The sequence below is a fragment of the Pleurodeles waltl genome, chromosome 2_1 (genome assembly GCF_031143425.1).
Source record: "Pleurodeles waltl isolate 20211129_DDA chromosome 2_1, aPleWal1.hap1.20221129, whole genome shotgun sequence".
NCBI classification, from domain to species: domain Eukaryota; kingdom Metazoa; phylum Chordata; class Amphibia; order Caudata; family Salamandridae; genus Pleurodeles; species Pleurodeles waltl.
This window is the reverse complement of record NC_090438.1, coordinates 303,944,611-303,960,460: the sequence shown is the minus strand read 5'-3', so window position 1 is coordinate 303,960,460 and position 15,850 is coordinate 303,944,611. Positions and strand designations below refer to the sequence as shown.

General features: G+C 42.8%; 1 protein-coding gene across 2 annotated transcripts in view; it reads left to right on the top strand.

The window, feature by feature from the left end:
- DOCK11 (dedicator of cytokinesis 11) overlaps window positions 1-15,850 on the top strand; it is a 1,108,606-nt gene that overhangs the window by 486,234 nt on the left and 606,522 nt on the right. For both annotated transcript variants that reach the window (XM_069212535.1, XM_069212533.1), the window contains exons 22-23: window positions 8,094-8,177; window positions 14,197-14,286. In XM_069212535.1, coding sequence (XP_069068636.1) covers window positions 8,094-8,177; window positions 14,197-14,286 — 174 coding nt within the window. The remainder of the gene's footprint in view (window positions 1-8,093; window positions 8,178-14,196; window positions 14,287-15,850) is intronic.

The window sequence follows — 15,850 nt, the reverse complement described above, 5'->3', positions numbered from 1 at the left end:
GGATAACCGGGTTCAGAGGTTAAACTCTGACCTGGTGGGGGGTAGGTGTGCCCCCCAGAAAGTCCTGGCGTGCCAGGCAATTGTTCAACCTCAGGGTGGTGACTCTGGGTTGGATACCCAGGTTCAGAGGTTAAACTCTGACCTGGTGGGAGGTAGGTGTGCCTCCCAAGAAGCCCTGCTGTGCCAGGCAATTGTCCAACCTCAGGGTGTTGACTCTGGGTTGGATGACCAGGTTCAGAGGTTAAACTCTGACCTGGTGGGGGGTAGGTGTGCCCCCCAGAAAGTCCTGGCGTGCCAGGCAATTGCCCAACCTCAGGGTGGTGACCCTGGGTTGGGGAACCAGGCTCAGAGGTTAAACTCTGACCTGGTGGGAGGTAGGTGTGCCTCCCAGAAAGTCCTGGTGCGCCAGGCAATTGTTCAACTTCAGGGTGGTGACTCTGAGTTGAATGGCCCAGTTCAGAGGTTAAACTCTGACCTGGTGGAGGGTCAGTGTGCCCTCCAGGAAGTCCTGGTGTGCCAGGCAATTGTTCAACTTCAGGGTGGTGACTCTGAGTTGAATGGTCAGGTGCAGAGGTTAAACTCTGACCTGGTGGAGGGTCAGTGTGCCCTCCAGGAAGTCCTGGCGTGCCAGGCAATTGTTCAACTTCAGGGTGGTGACTCTGAGTTGAATGGGCAGGTGCAGAGGTTAAACTCTGACCTGGTGGGGGGTAGGTGTGCCTCCCAGGAAGTCCTGGTTTGCCAGGCAGTGATCCAGTCTGAGGGTACAGACCCTGGGCTAGAAGACCAGGTTCAGGGTGTCCCCCCGGACCTGGAGGGAGGGGCTACTGATAACAGTGCCCCTACCATGTTGTCTTCTGAGGAGGCCACTCCTAGTTGGAGGGTGCTGGACCCCAGAAGGGAGGGCAGGGGGAGGGAAGCCTCACCCCGGGCCCTAGTCCAACCTGAAGGTACAGGCCCCAGGTTGGAGGGCCAGTTGCAGGTTAACAGCCCTGCACTGGTGGAGGAATGGTACAGGGTGACTTCTGTAAGCACCCTGACCATGTTGGACTCTGGGGGTACCGCTCCAGGAGGGAGGGTACAAAGCCCCAGAGGGGAGGACCAGGTTCAGGCTGTCATCCCTGACCTGGTGGAAGGGAGAGTGGTTAAAGGGTGCCCAGCACCTGGGGCTACCGCCCCCCACTCTCCACAGCCACAGTGGTTGGAGAGCTTTGAGAGGCCTGGGGCCTGGCTCTCATCCCTGGCAGCTGTCAGTAATCACTGTGGCTTGCTGTCCGGGTGGACAGAGTTATCCCTGGGGAGGGGACAAGTGTCACACCCCAGGGGTAGAGTGGGCAACACCACTGTGTTGGTCATGGTGGTACTATCCTGCTCCTGGGATACATCTGTGAGCAAAGTAAGGTTAGGTGCTGCACAGATGGGATCCGCAGGTAAGGAGAAAGGTTCCCCATGGGTTGGCTTAGTGGGCCCTGAGAGTATGGACAGAGTGATCCAATTGGAGTCAGGAAGGCGAAGAACTGGAGCAGTCCCCTGCTGTTGTGGGCCTGGGTCCTTGTTCTGTCGCCTCAAACAGGGAAGTACATCAGGATAGTGATTGTTCTCCCCTGGCTTTAGGCTGGTAGGGGGTCATGTTGGACCTGGCTTTTTGACAGGGACATCCCCAAACTTTTTGCCTCCTTCCTCCTATTTTTTCTGACCTGTTGTTGTTGGCTTTTGACCTCTGGGCACTTTACCACTGCTAACCAGTGCTAAAGTGCATATGCTCTCTGGGTAAATTGTACTACTGATTGGTTTATCCATGATTGACTATTTAATTTACTTGTAAGTCCCTGGTAGAGTGCACTACATGTGCCTAGGGCAGGTAGATTAAATGCTACTAGTGGGCCTGCAGCACTGGTTGTGCCACCCACCTCAGTAGCCCCTTAACCCTGTCTCAGACCTGCCATTGCAAGGCCTGTGTGTGCAGTTTCACTGCCACTTCGACTTGGCATTTAAAAGTACTTGCCAAGCCTAGAACTCCCCTTTTACAACATATAAGTCATCCCTAATGTGTGCCCTAGGTAACCCCTAGAGCAGGGTGCGGTGTAGGTAAAAGGCAGGACATGTACCTGTGTAGTTATATGTCCTGGTAGTGTGAAACTCCTAAATTCGTTTTTACACTACTGTGAGGCCTGCTCCTTTCATAGGCTAACATTGGGGCTGCCCTCATACACTGTTGAAGTGGCAGCTGCTGATCTGAAAGGAGCAGGAAGGTCATATTTAGTATGGCCAGAATGGTAATACAAAATCCTGCTGACTGGTGAAGTCGGATTTAATATTACTATTCTAGAAATGCCACTTTTAGAAAGTGAGCATTTCTTTGCACTAAAATCTTGTTGTGCCCTTCAATCCACGTCTGGCTAGGTTTAGTTGACAGCTCCTTGTGCATTCACTCAGACACACCCCAAACACAGGGTACTCAGCCTCACTTGCATACATCTGCATTTTGAATGGGTCTTCCTGGGCTGGGAGGGTGGAGGGCCTGCCCTCACACAAAGGACTGCCACACCCCCTACTGGGACTCTGGCAGACAGGATTGAGCTGAAAGGGAACTTGGTGCATTTCTTAGAGACTCTTTGAAGTCACCCCCACTTCAAAGGCACAACTTAGTATAAAACAGGGCCTCTGCCCTACCTCATCAGACACTTGCTGGAGAAGAAACCTGAACCAGAAACTACATCCTGCCAAGAAGAACTGCCTGGCTGCTCAAAGGACTCACCTGTCTGCTTTTCTACAAAGGACTGCTGCCTTGCTGTTGGCCTGCTGCCTTGCTGAACTCTTGCCTGGCTGTAAAAGTGCTCTCCAAGGGCTTGGATAGAGCTTGCCTCCTGTTCCCTGAAGTCTCAGGACCAAAAAGACTTCACTCTTCCTCTTGGACGCTCCGTGCGCCGAACTTTTCGACGCACAGCTTGTTCCGCGGCAAGAAAAACGCCGCACACCGACGCTGATCAACGCGACGCCTTCGGGACGACCGAAACTTTGACGCACGGCCTCGCAAGGACAACGCCGCCCGACTTCCCGGGAGAAATCGACGCGACGCCTGCCGTGAGATCAAAACTGTGACGCACGGCCTCGCAAGGACAACGCCGCCCGACTCCGCAGGAGAAATCGACGCGACGCCTGCCGTGAGATCAAAACTTTGACGCACGGCCTCGCAAGGACAACGCCGCCCGACTCCGCAGGAGAAATCAACGCGACGCCTGCCGTGAGATCAAAACTTTGACGCACGGCCTCGCAAGGACAACGCCGCCCGACTCCGCAGGAGAAATCGACGCAACGCCTGGCGTGAGATCGAAACTTCGACGCGCAGCCCCGCAGAACGACGCGCAGCCGGAAAACAAGCAGGAAAATCCACGCACAGACCCGGGACATCTGGTAATCCCCGCGACCCACAGAAAGAGACTGTCTGCGCGCCAGAAACGACGCCCGACTTCCCCGCGTGGAAAATAACGACGCAAGTCTGTGTGTGCTGGGGAGAAATCGACGCACACACCCTTTTTCCACGCACCTCTTCCTTTGTGGCCCTCTGAGGAGATTTTCCACCAGAAACCAGGTACTTTGTGTTTGAAAGAGACTCTGTTTACTTTCTAAAGACTTAAGACACTTTATATCACTTTTCAGTGATATCTTTACAAATTCATATTGCAACTTTGATCGTTTTGACCTGAAGAAACCCAGATAAATATTATATATTTTTCTAAATACTGTGTGGTGTATTTTTGTGGTGTTATGCTATGGTGTTGTATGATTTATTGCACAAATGCTTTACACATTGCCTTCTAAGTTAAGCCTGACTGCTCGTGCCAAGCTACCGGAGGGTGAGCACAGGCTGATTTTGGATTGTGTGTGACTTACCCTGACTAGAGTGAGGGTTCTTGCTTGGACAGAGGGCAACCTAACTGCCAACCAAAAACCCCATTTCTAACAGAGAGGTACTCCTAAAGGAAGGCACGGTCAAAGTTAAATACCTCTTACCATCTTTTAATCATGAATAAAACAAATATTGGATCCTAAAAATCGTGTGACATGAATATCACATCAGAAATATTGTGACTACCAAAATATCATGGAACAGAATATTGAAGCTAAGAATATATTGTTTTTGGTATATAATATAATTGTCTGAGAAGACCATTGCATGTTAATATTGGATTTGTTTTATTTAAGTAATATTTTCATTTAAATATATGTATTGATAATTTGTTGTGTAGACTTTGTATTTTTGTTATATGGAGGGAACTAAATTTAATTTTAAGTTCATACTGCATGCATTTTTATGTAAAATATGCTTAAAAGTTTTTTGTTATTAGGAATGTAAATGTTTTCTAGAAAGTAATTATGGGTTGGAATTGTAGATGTAATACTTCTGAAGTTATACACTTTTGTACTGTTGCATATGTTGGAGTACAAATAGTACAATAAACCCCTCCAAAGTCCAGTGCTCTTCCTACTGTTGCTTAGACCTGAGTGGAATGTTGAATGGTGACTCTAACCATTCCAAAGGCCAATGCTTTCCCTACGGATGCTTATACTGTAACGGGAATAGTAAGTCTTAAAATTCCAAAGTCCAATGCCTTTCCTCCTTTTGCTTAAAATGGAGTGTGAATAGTAAATCTAACACTTCCAAAGTCTAGCAGTCTCCCTAATGTTGGTGAGTAATGTGTCACTTTTAAATGATGGTATTTTTATGAAACTGTAGGATACCTTTAAGGTTTGCGATGTTTCTATTGCTACGGTTCTATGAGAACCCTTGTACTGCTGTGATTCCTTTGTAGTCAGTTTACCCATGGCTGGTGATAGGAGGATCATGTTTCTCCTGGCATCTGATAATAAATACCCCACACCTTTCAGCGCCTTTCAGTGTGCTGTTACCCTTCCATCACCACATTTTAGGGACTATTGCCAGCCATGACTGATAAGGTGGGGCAGAAAGTGATCTAGAATCTGTGCAGCACTAGTAACACCATAAGAAGGAAGATGATCAGTTGCAGCACCATAACACACGCATTGGTGATAGAGGACAGCCATAACAAAGGAGACGATTGGCTGCATTCACTGACCACAAAGCCATTACACATTGTTTTAGAGATGTGAGAAGGTGAGTAATTTTTCCCATTTAACAAGTAACATCAATAGATCGAGCGGCTGAAGCACCCATTGTGAGTCAGCCATATTCATCACAAGCTCCTTCACCCATGAGCAGCCCTGCATGTATAGAGCTCAACAAAGCCCCCCAGAGTCAAAACTCTGAATCTCAGGTGACACGAGAATGCAATCCACACACCCCTAAACGCACTCACATGCTGATACGCCTGTTCAAATCAACTTAATTTTGCGCATGGGCAGGAACTCCTCTGCTCTGCTACCTTTGCTGGATTCAGCACATCGGTTGCATCATACGCTCCACATGATCATTGAAGGAAAGTACCTTAGCAACAGCACTTTCATAGAATTTTGTATTTTATTGGGTGAAGTTTGTCTAGACATTAAAGCACCTATAATATTCCTTTAAAGTCACTTTTTTACTGTGTCCCATAATGACTTCATCCTCCTTAGTTATACCTCCACCATTTTTTGCTTACAATAAGCAACCATCTATCCAATGGGAAGAATGGATAGATCTTTTTGAAAACTGTTCCATTGCCCTAGATGGGCAAGAGTTTGAACCAGATAGGAAGAAAGTGCTATTGTTGGGAACCATAAGCAAAGAAGGACATCACATTTTTAAGTACTTACCTGAGGTGCATGAAAATGACAACCAACCTCTGGATGATGTGTACAAGGAAGTCAAGCAGTGTTTGGAACATAGATTCACAAAAGAAGAAATTATTGTCATGTCCTGTTACAAGATTTATTCAAGGCCACAGAGACCAGGAGAGTCGTTGTAAGACTTTGTTTCTGGTTATCAATCAATTGCAAGTTTGGCCAGGTGACGGACGAGCTAATCAGAGACCAACTAATTGTTCAGTGTCAGAGTAAGAAGACTCAGGAATGTCTAGGGGCTGCAGAGAACCTCTCAGCATTACAACAATTGTGGAAGAGTCTGAACAGTGCATGAAAGAAATGAGTATGAAAGATTTAGGGCCTCATTATTAGTTTGGCCGATCTCGGACTGCCGAACTCGTGGTAGTGGCCAGACCACTTCAATACTGGTGGTTGGACCGCCATATTACAATCCTGGTGGTCCGACCGCCAGGAGACTGCTGCCTCCCCCAGTATCAAGGATCCTAGCAGGTTGGCGGTGGTCAAAGTCATGGTCAGCTACTGCTGTGCCGAACCCGGCACCGTCGTGCTGATCACAACTTTCCTTTCCACAAGCTTTTCCATGGTGGTGTCTCTGCCTTAAAGGAAAACGAGATGCATTACAAAACGAAAAAATGTTTTCCATGCCATTCACAAAGGGGAAGGGGTCCCTTCGGGACCCCTTCTCATTTGCGAATGGTTTACCACCAGTGTGACACTGGTGGTAACTGCGATTGCTTTGCGACAGTGTTCGCGACTTGCAATTAGGAAGGGGAACACCTCTTCCTAATTGCGACTCACAGTCCTGTTTTGCGAGTCGGTAACCAGGTTACCGACTCGCAAAACAGGGATTGGGCATCACAATGTTCTTTTTGCACGTCGTAAAACAGCGACATTCGCTGTTTGCATTGTGCAAAAAGTTTGCTACATCTGGCCCTAAATCCTTTATCTGAGGCTGCTGCCTTAAGTGCCTTAAGTTCTTCCCATTTTTATTTCTAGGCCAAATCAAAATGAAAGAAGAGACTTTTTTTACATAAAATCTGAAATCAGTTAGTCTTCCTTTGGCAAACAAAATAGGGTCATGGTCATGACAGGATGCCAATGATCCATTTTACCCATTATGCAAACATGGCATCCCGGACCTTCCCCAGGTGCTATTTGTCTTCCATGCCTTGTATGAATCTTATAGGAAGTATGAACCTTAAAGGAAGTATATAAGCACTGTCCACACTGCTATTTCTTTCTACAGAATCAATAATAAATGTGTATTTTCATCTATTTATATTTCTATTAATGTAAGATTGGCAATTAGAGTTTGGCACCTAGATACCCGCTAGCATCAGTATGTTATTTGTTTTTATGGTTTTAGACTTATATTTTACTGTAAACTCCAAATGTAAACCAATTATAAAATTATAAAATTGATCTGTATCTTATTTAATTATGCTTGCTCTGCATTTCCAATGATTCAAATCAACAGCACATTGGAGTTGGCAGGTAGTAGCTATTTTTCAACTGGATTTCTGTCCTCTGTAGAAGTACATATTCCATATGCTTATGCACTATATATTCATTTTAATGCACAATGTTTTTAATAATTACATAGGAAATGGAATTGCATGATTTCCATTCTTAAACATGTTATGTTTATGTTGTTCTAACAGCAAGTCTACTTTCACCTGTTGAGATTTTATGAGTGCATAAGATAAATATCAGGTTTGAAAAGCTAAGAGTTTTAAGGCTTTAAATTGTTTTGTTAAATTTTGCAAGCTATAGAAGACCACTCCTGAATTTAGGGACCTGGGTCTGCAAAGTTCAGCCTCTGTATCTGGCTTGGTAAGGCACACGTTTCTTGCATTAATACTGATACAGGAAATGTTGCTTGGGGAAAGAGTATATCTAAGGAATGTATGCCTGTAGAATGCAAAACTAGTAGCATAGAAGAACCTAAAATTCTGTCTTTACTGGGATAGTCAGTGATTTAAAGCCACATGGCAGGAGCAAAAAAACTTAGCAAGTACTGCCTTGCTTATACCTGCCCCATAGAGTTTCTGGAGCAAATGGAGATGGTCAGTGATTCAGAACAGGTGGTAAATGGAAGCTTTTAAATCCCTCAAAATAGGGAATAATGTGCATCATTTCGTACAATAAGTCTGTGTCACCACAGTTTTGCGACATTACCTTTCTGGCTCCTGGGAAGCTCTGCATGGAACTTTGCCTAACTCCTAATCAGGTCTTAATAGGTGAAAATGAAAGAAATGATTTATAGAGATAATTGATGAATAATTTTAATAATTATGTTCCATTTTTTGCAGGTAAACTGTGATATAAAATGGGTTGATGGTTCAAAGCCTTTGTTTAAATTCAAAAGCCACTTGGAATCAACCATTTATACTCAGGTACGTATTTAACATTTTAGTCAATCCTGTTTAGAAGAGAAAAATATGCAAATATGCAGTGCTCTCACTCTCAAGTTTTTCGATTTTTACCTGATCTAATACAAGCTTTTCTTTGCATTCTTGTCCTTGTAGCATTAAATATGGACAATTAAATAATGTATTATTTATTTTTAGCACTTACTACTCCTGACAAGGCACTATCGCCACTCTTTCCCCCCTACCTAGATTTCTTCCGTCCTTTAATTACACTTATTTTTACTTGCATCTTGTATGAAATTGTTTCATTTTTTTTATTAAAATTGCTGCCTGTTGACTTTGGAATTCAAAATGTATATGTAGGCTTATAATATAGAGTTGACAATTAATATTAACCCAAAAGAAAGGAAACATTGGCCATAGCTTTCCTCCGGGAACACTAGACAATGATCATTTTTTCTACAAATATTGAGAAAGCAAATATGTGTGAATTCTTTTGCATGTTAATTGGGCTGGCACAAGCTATCCAAATGCAAACCCATAGGCTTTGCTAATGCTTGTTTGCTTTTTGGGGAGCAGGTGAAGACAACAGAATGTAAAAAGGGATGCTTTATATTTTCCATTTTTCAGATGCTTTTTGTCAGCGCTTGCAATTAAGTGTTGCTGGAACACGTGTCATATAATATTTATTGTGGTATCTATCTTGGAATGATGTAGTGGATAAAGTATCCTTTGCCGTACATCATATGAATATTGTCTGTCACTGAGGAGTTCCATGACCATACAGAGGAATGAGGCAGAAGGCTGAGTTCCATTATTAGATCATTGAACTTTGCAGTGACTTGCAATATCTTTTTAATGTATGTCGAGGGTGTTTTATTTCTTACAATACATGGTCACACAATGAAGCTTTCCACAAACTGCTTAAATTAATAGTGTTTGCGCTTCATATAAGAGAAAGAGAATGGCAGCAAAAATGAGGAATAAAAGCAGAATGTGTAGTGTAATACTGAACACACCAAAAAGCATTTAGTAATTTATAACAAACCGATATTAGAATCAGTTTAATCTAAGCCAGGTTGACAATACTTTAGGTCATGATGTGCATAAACATTTAGAGAGATTCTGTCTTTCCTGTTATAACTTTTATTGCAAGAACATGCTGCCATAAAGAATTCATTTCTACTGATCTGTTAATTCTAGATAAACTGATCACAAAAACGAAATGCCACTTCTCGATTCTGTTGTTTCAACTGGAGCTATAATTAGCCTATGTGACCTGCTTTTCATCTTGCCTGCTGGCACCAGGTACTATAGCATCACAACGCGACTGTAATAAGCTACTGCATTCGAGCAGCTACACCATTTCGTTATTAGAGATGACCTAGAGCGTCACACCTTGAATGCAGTAATAAAATTAGAGACAGACTTTTACACAGTGATTATACAGGGATTGTTTTATAAAACAATGATAAAGTATGCAAAATAACATTCCAATATGGCCACCAAGTTTTTAACAAGTTGACAGGCTCCGCTGCAGCACTGTGCATTGTGTGCTGATGAAAAATCTGTAAAATGAATGATACAGAAAATAAAGCACCTTTTATTCTGTAGCATCCATTTTAGCTGCTTTTGCCAGCACTCCTTCCCCATTACTATTGTGCCACTTGCCAACTGATTTCAGTTGTATAATATTCCATCCTACTTTCAACTGGAGGCACAAAAGTACATCTGAACAGCAAATAGTAAAATAATGCAAGAGAAACCAGTAGCTCAGTGAGTCTAACCAAATGCCCTTCAAGTAAATAGAGTACAGCATGAAAGGCACACGCATCAGACAAGTAACACCCAAAAGATACCATAAGACCCCCACTCGCTCTATAACTATTGTTTCATTCAGTGCTTCATCTAACCATTTTTGTACATTTGAAAGGCCAGGATAAAATCCAACACTTCAAATAAGGAGGCAGCAATTCCCAAACTTCCCTAGAATTTAAAGTCTGGAACTTCAAAAGCATTCTTCAAATTCTTATCAGCCAGTTTTCTTTATTTTTAAACACACTTTAATCTCTCTCCAAATTCCAGGTGCTCACAATACGACTTTCATTTAGAGGAACTTCTGCACTGTGTTCCACTATACAACTCAGTGTAGTATATGCATCAAGGTTTTGTCATGAAAGTTATGTACACCCAAAACGTAATCCTGGAGCTACAATTTCGCAACAACTAAATGTACTTCACGTCTTAGAAGTGTATATGAATAGATTCTACTTCAAAAAAGGTTCTTATCACTTTAAGCAGCCTTTTTGTTGTGGTTTTAGAGAGAGTAGGAATACAAGACCAACACAATCAAATCAGCTGTCACATATACTCAGGAGTATTACAGCTCTGCACCGTCCTTACCGTAGGAAGTGAGTAAGCTTTATTGTACTGAGGAACCCAAGTTCATAGTGTTTAACTCAATAAAAAAATGTGCTGGGACTAAACTTTTTGTTAGGAGTCCAACGCCGGCATGGCAGAATCTTGATTCCCCCTGATGCCCTTTTATTCCACCACCATACACTTATCGTGTCTTTATATATCTCTTGCAGGTTCTTTTTAATCCCTAGTTTCTCCTCCTTTGCCACTGTTTACTGATCTTTCTTTTCTTTTTTATTCTCCTTTTTCTGCCTTTCTCTGTCACGATGTGTGTCAAAGTACGATGACTACAAATAAGTTCAGGTCCCCAAAAATGAGTGTAGATACCCACCACTTGCAACCCAGCCCAAATTAACCAGTGCATGTGCAGATGCAACTACGGCGTTTGGCATCATACCCTCAGGGTTTCCTCTTATGTTTGTCAACAGTCTCAAAGATGTCAATGATGCAAAATCTTGCATTGTGTATATCCGAGTCAGCAACATGTCAAATTTATATTAATAAATGTATGTTTAAAACGTTGTAGAAAGGGCAAACATCTGTTTACACTTAGGCAGTCCTGTTCTACTGATTATGTACTATCTATGTAACATTTCGTTCATGCACAGTTTGATTAGCTTACTGTCCCCACTGGTGACAGCAATTACAATTATTTTGAATATACTTTTATCTTACTTGCTTGGGTAAATTACTATGCATATCCTTCCTCAAGCTAAATAGATGCCTGAACTTAAAAATACATCTTATTACAATTGTGAGTGTGTTCATTATGTCTGTGGCCACCGAAGTAAGCTAATCAAACTGTACATGGATAAAAACAAACATAGCCATAATCACTTTCAGTTATAGGAAATGTACCAGTGCGCCTTTCAACTTTATTCTTTTAGAAGTGCAAACTGTGTTCTTGACCTAATATATACCACTCCGTTAATGCCAAAATGTCAGCAACTGTGCACTGGTAGTTTAAAACATATGGTTCAAAATAGCACACATTCTTAAAGTGGAAATTCACCATGTTAGTATTTATTTGAAATGTATTTGAACTACGTTACTTTTTCCCATGTGCAACCAGAAGTTTTCACAAATTCGCAGTGCAAAAGCCACAAACTGAACTGCTTTTGAACATGGTGCCTAGGAGCACAAAACATGCACCAGCCAAGTTCAGATCAATGTACCAGTGTGAAAATGCAAACACAGACAATAATACAACAATCCATGATATGATTTGGTGCAAACGTAGATGCAAACTATGCAGAATGGACTCCTTCATGTTCTATTCACTGTTAACCATATATTGCAAACAATTTAACAATCTAAATATAGAGTTATGTGTCAGGATGATGCCAGTCTCAAATTTATGTCCAGATATACCATGGAAATGGAAATGGAAAAATGGAAACCCGCCCGTAAGGCTATACTCAGAGGGGAAGAGAGTTGATTTCAGAGTCATGGATGTATGGAGGGAAGTCTGGGCGCAACCTTCCAGTTTGGGAAACTTCAGCAGACTGTGTAATGCAAACCATACCAAACCAATGATTATTTCAGAACTGAACTCAAAATAAAGGCAATGACAAACCCAAAGATGCCTGGGGTGGAACACTCAAACACAACAGAAACAGGATGAAACACCATAGGGCAGTGATTCCCAGCTCATGACTTCTGTGGACCCCCACTTTATCTTTACTGAAACCCGGGGACCCCCACTGAACCATTATTGGAATCTAGGGACCCCCAACTGAGTCATTACTGAAAGCTAGGGACCTAATCTGTTAATATTATTTAATTTTCTAAGCAGTTACGGACCCCCAGAGAAGGCTTCGCGGACCCCCAGGGGTCCCTAGACCACAGGTTGGGAACCACTGCCATAGGGCAAAAGGTAAAAGACAAACAAGGATCATGTAGCCCAAAAACAAAAAATGTGGAAACGCAGGAATCAAGCAAAACACAAGATAAGCAAAACTGAGTGGACACGTACACAAAAAACAGAAACCTTGCAACACGTAAACGTTGACCAGTGGCTCATAGCTGACTTTGGGCCTGATTATGAGTTGGGTGGTTGAACTACCACAACTCCAATATGCTGGTGGTGAGGCAGCCACATCAACAGGGCAGCATCACCACTATCATATTATGATGTTTCAACTGAGCTGACCAGCAGAAACATTGTATTACAATGTTTTCGTCGGTCAGCCCGCTGGAAAGAGTGCGGCACCAATGGCCTCAACTCCCCCAGGGAGCTGAGACTAATGCAGAGCACACAGTGCACATTCTGAGGGTGCTGGAAGGGGGGTCCCTGCACTGTCCAGGACAGTGTTGTGAGCAGTGCAGGGAGCCGTCTGTGCCCCCCAACTCTGCCTTTCTACCAGCCTTTTCATGGCAGGGACCCCACCATGAAAAGGCTGGCAGAAAGAAAAGTTGTGATCAGCACGGAGGTGCCAAACTTGGCGCCACCATGGCTGACCATGACTTAGACCACCACCAACACCTCGGGATCCTGATCCTTGCAGAGTTGGCGCTCTCCTGGCAATTCTACTGCCAGGATCGTAATCTGGGGCTCTGACCGCCAGGATTGCGAAGTTCCGTCCACCACTGCGAGTTTGGCAGTCCCATGACCACCAGACCCATAATGAGGCCCTCTATCAGTGTGATACCCTCCACTTTGCATAAAAAAATTAAAACAGCAACCCCCCTCTCCTATCACCCCAGACAAGGTGTACACTGTATCCTAATGGTCACTTGAAATATTGAAAAATGAAGATCCGTCCCTCTATCATAGGGGCTTCTATTAAAGTGTAGGGTTGGAACTACATCAGAATGTAGAAGCAGTGTCAATTATTGATATACATTAATACAAAAAATGTGAGGAATTGCCTCATGTAGATAGCAACCCAGAGTCTGCAGAAGAATAGTGCAAACAACAATCATCTCATCACTGGCACTTTTCAATAGATGCTATGGATGGTGGCCAACACAGCTGTGTTTTCAAAAACATTTAAAAATAATAATACTCCCTGCATCAAAGAAAAATGTCCTTTAAAAGTCTGAGAGTTTACTGTTCACTCACAAAATCAAAAATGCCCATAGAGAAACACTGAAAATGTGTCTGCAGCACCCAAAGCTAATTTTTTCAGATGGGCCCTTGACACACGATTTAAACCCATTCAACATCTGTAAACTACAAAGTAATGGTTCACCAACATGTTTCATTACCAATGGAAGCTCATGGCATTTTCATTAGAGCCGGAGGACCAAACTGTCACCCAAAGAGTATACACTGCACCACATTGCCACTAGGTGAGGACTTACCAGTTGACAAATGAGTTTTACAAAAGACTCATTGTCTTGAGCATTTTGGTGACTCCCTGCCGATTACACTCTTGGTGGATGAGTAATGTTACGTTGGTGTACAATGGGACCAGTAAATGGTTTGGATTTTTAGCTATAGTTCTTTATAGAAAGATGAGGATCATTTGTGCCATTACCATTGCTGCCACATTCCTTAAACTGCCTTCACTGTAGAGGCCCCAATAGTTCTCAGGTTTATGCTTTACTCCTCTATCAGTTGCTCTGAAAGAAAATTGGTGGGTATATTTTTATTGGGTTATATTTTTCTTTTTTCTTTCAGGATGTGCATCTTCATAAATTCTTTCATCACTGTCAGGCTGTTCAGACAGGAAATACACAAGTTCCAGGAGAACTCGTGAAACATCTTAAGGTCTGTTGTGTATATCTAAAAATATATATATTTAGACTGTCACTGCTTTTGAAACTTCTAAAATGTAAAAAAAGTACCTGCTCTTTCAAGTGACTAAGTGGCAGATTATGAGTTTGGCAGTGCTAAGACCGCCAAACTCACGGTGGCAGTCCGTCCACCACAATCCTGGCAGTCTAACTACCAGATTACAATCCTAGTGGTTGGACCACCAGGAGACTGCTGCCACTGCCAAGATCAGAGATCCTGACGTGTTGGCCGCGATGAAAGTTGTGGTCAGCCACGGTGGTGCTGAGTTCGGTACCACCATGCTGATTGCAACTTTCCTTTCTGCCAGCCTTTTGGGGACCCCGCCATGATAAGGCTGGCAGAGAAGCAGAGTTGGGGCCACAGGGTGCCCCTGCACTGCCCACCACCATATGTGCAGTGCAGGGGCCCCTTGTCAGCAGTGGCATTGGACTTGGTTTTCTCTGAGAGCTGAGGCCAATGCCGTCGCATTGTTTCCGCCGGTAGGTCTTGCGGAAACATCGCAATACGACAGTGGTAAGGCTGCCGGCTTGAAGGCTTCCTTCCCACCGCCGTATTGGAGTTCGGGCGGTCAGACCACCAAACTCATAATCAGGCCGTAAGTTATTTTTATACATTTTCATGAAAGGATTATCATTTGAGAAATTAAAGCTCAGTCCTGTCAGAAAAAATATTAATCATCATTTTTGTATTGTAATATTGAGAAACAATAAATTACCTATCTCTTTTGAACATTATAGTTTGTGGAGCCTTAGACATCCACCCCGAATTGCACAAAATAAGCAAAAGGTACAAGTAGGATACCTCTTCAAATCAAAGTAGGAGATTATTGGTAACATTCTCCTTCTATGAAATGTCTCAGAATATTTAGACAAATTGTGAGTTTTGTAGACAAATTTGGGGTTACATGCATTTCAGACTGTAAACTAATGAAATATTCTAACAGTTCACAGTCTGTTAAGCAAGCCAGGCCCTCTTCAAATCCAACAGTCACAGGCCTTTGGCCGCAGATCAGAGCTATCCTTCAGGTTAGACAGATCTTACATATTCAGGCAGCAGGTGAACTGCTCAAGTTATGGAGGTCTTAAATGTTCACACGGCAGTGTCTTCCACTAGCATACATTGATCTCAAAGGCCCAGGTTTCTAAGACCAATGTTATACTTACTGGTGGTGAAGGATGGAGTTCCGGTCTTGACAGGGCCCTTGCATCTGGGATGTTTGGACAAAATATTGAATAACAAATATGGTGATACAAAGATACTTTGTCAAGAAAATGGGGATGTCAAAGGTATCATCGATAGGAATATTGATGGTAAAAATATTGTATTGAGTATTGTTTTTAATACTGTAAAAAATATTGGTTTAGAAAATAATGCATGTAATATTGTTTGTAAGTGTTATTATGTTTGTAATGTATTGTAGTGTGTTTTGAATCCATATGTTTATTATTTTTTTATTTGTGTTTTTAGTAAGATAATTCATTAATTATGAAATCAAATGCGTATATTTATTAATATAAATGTAATGTTAGTTATTTTA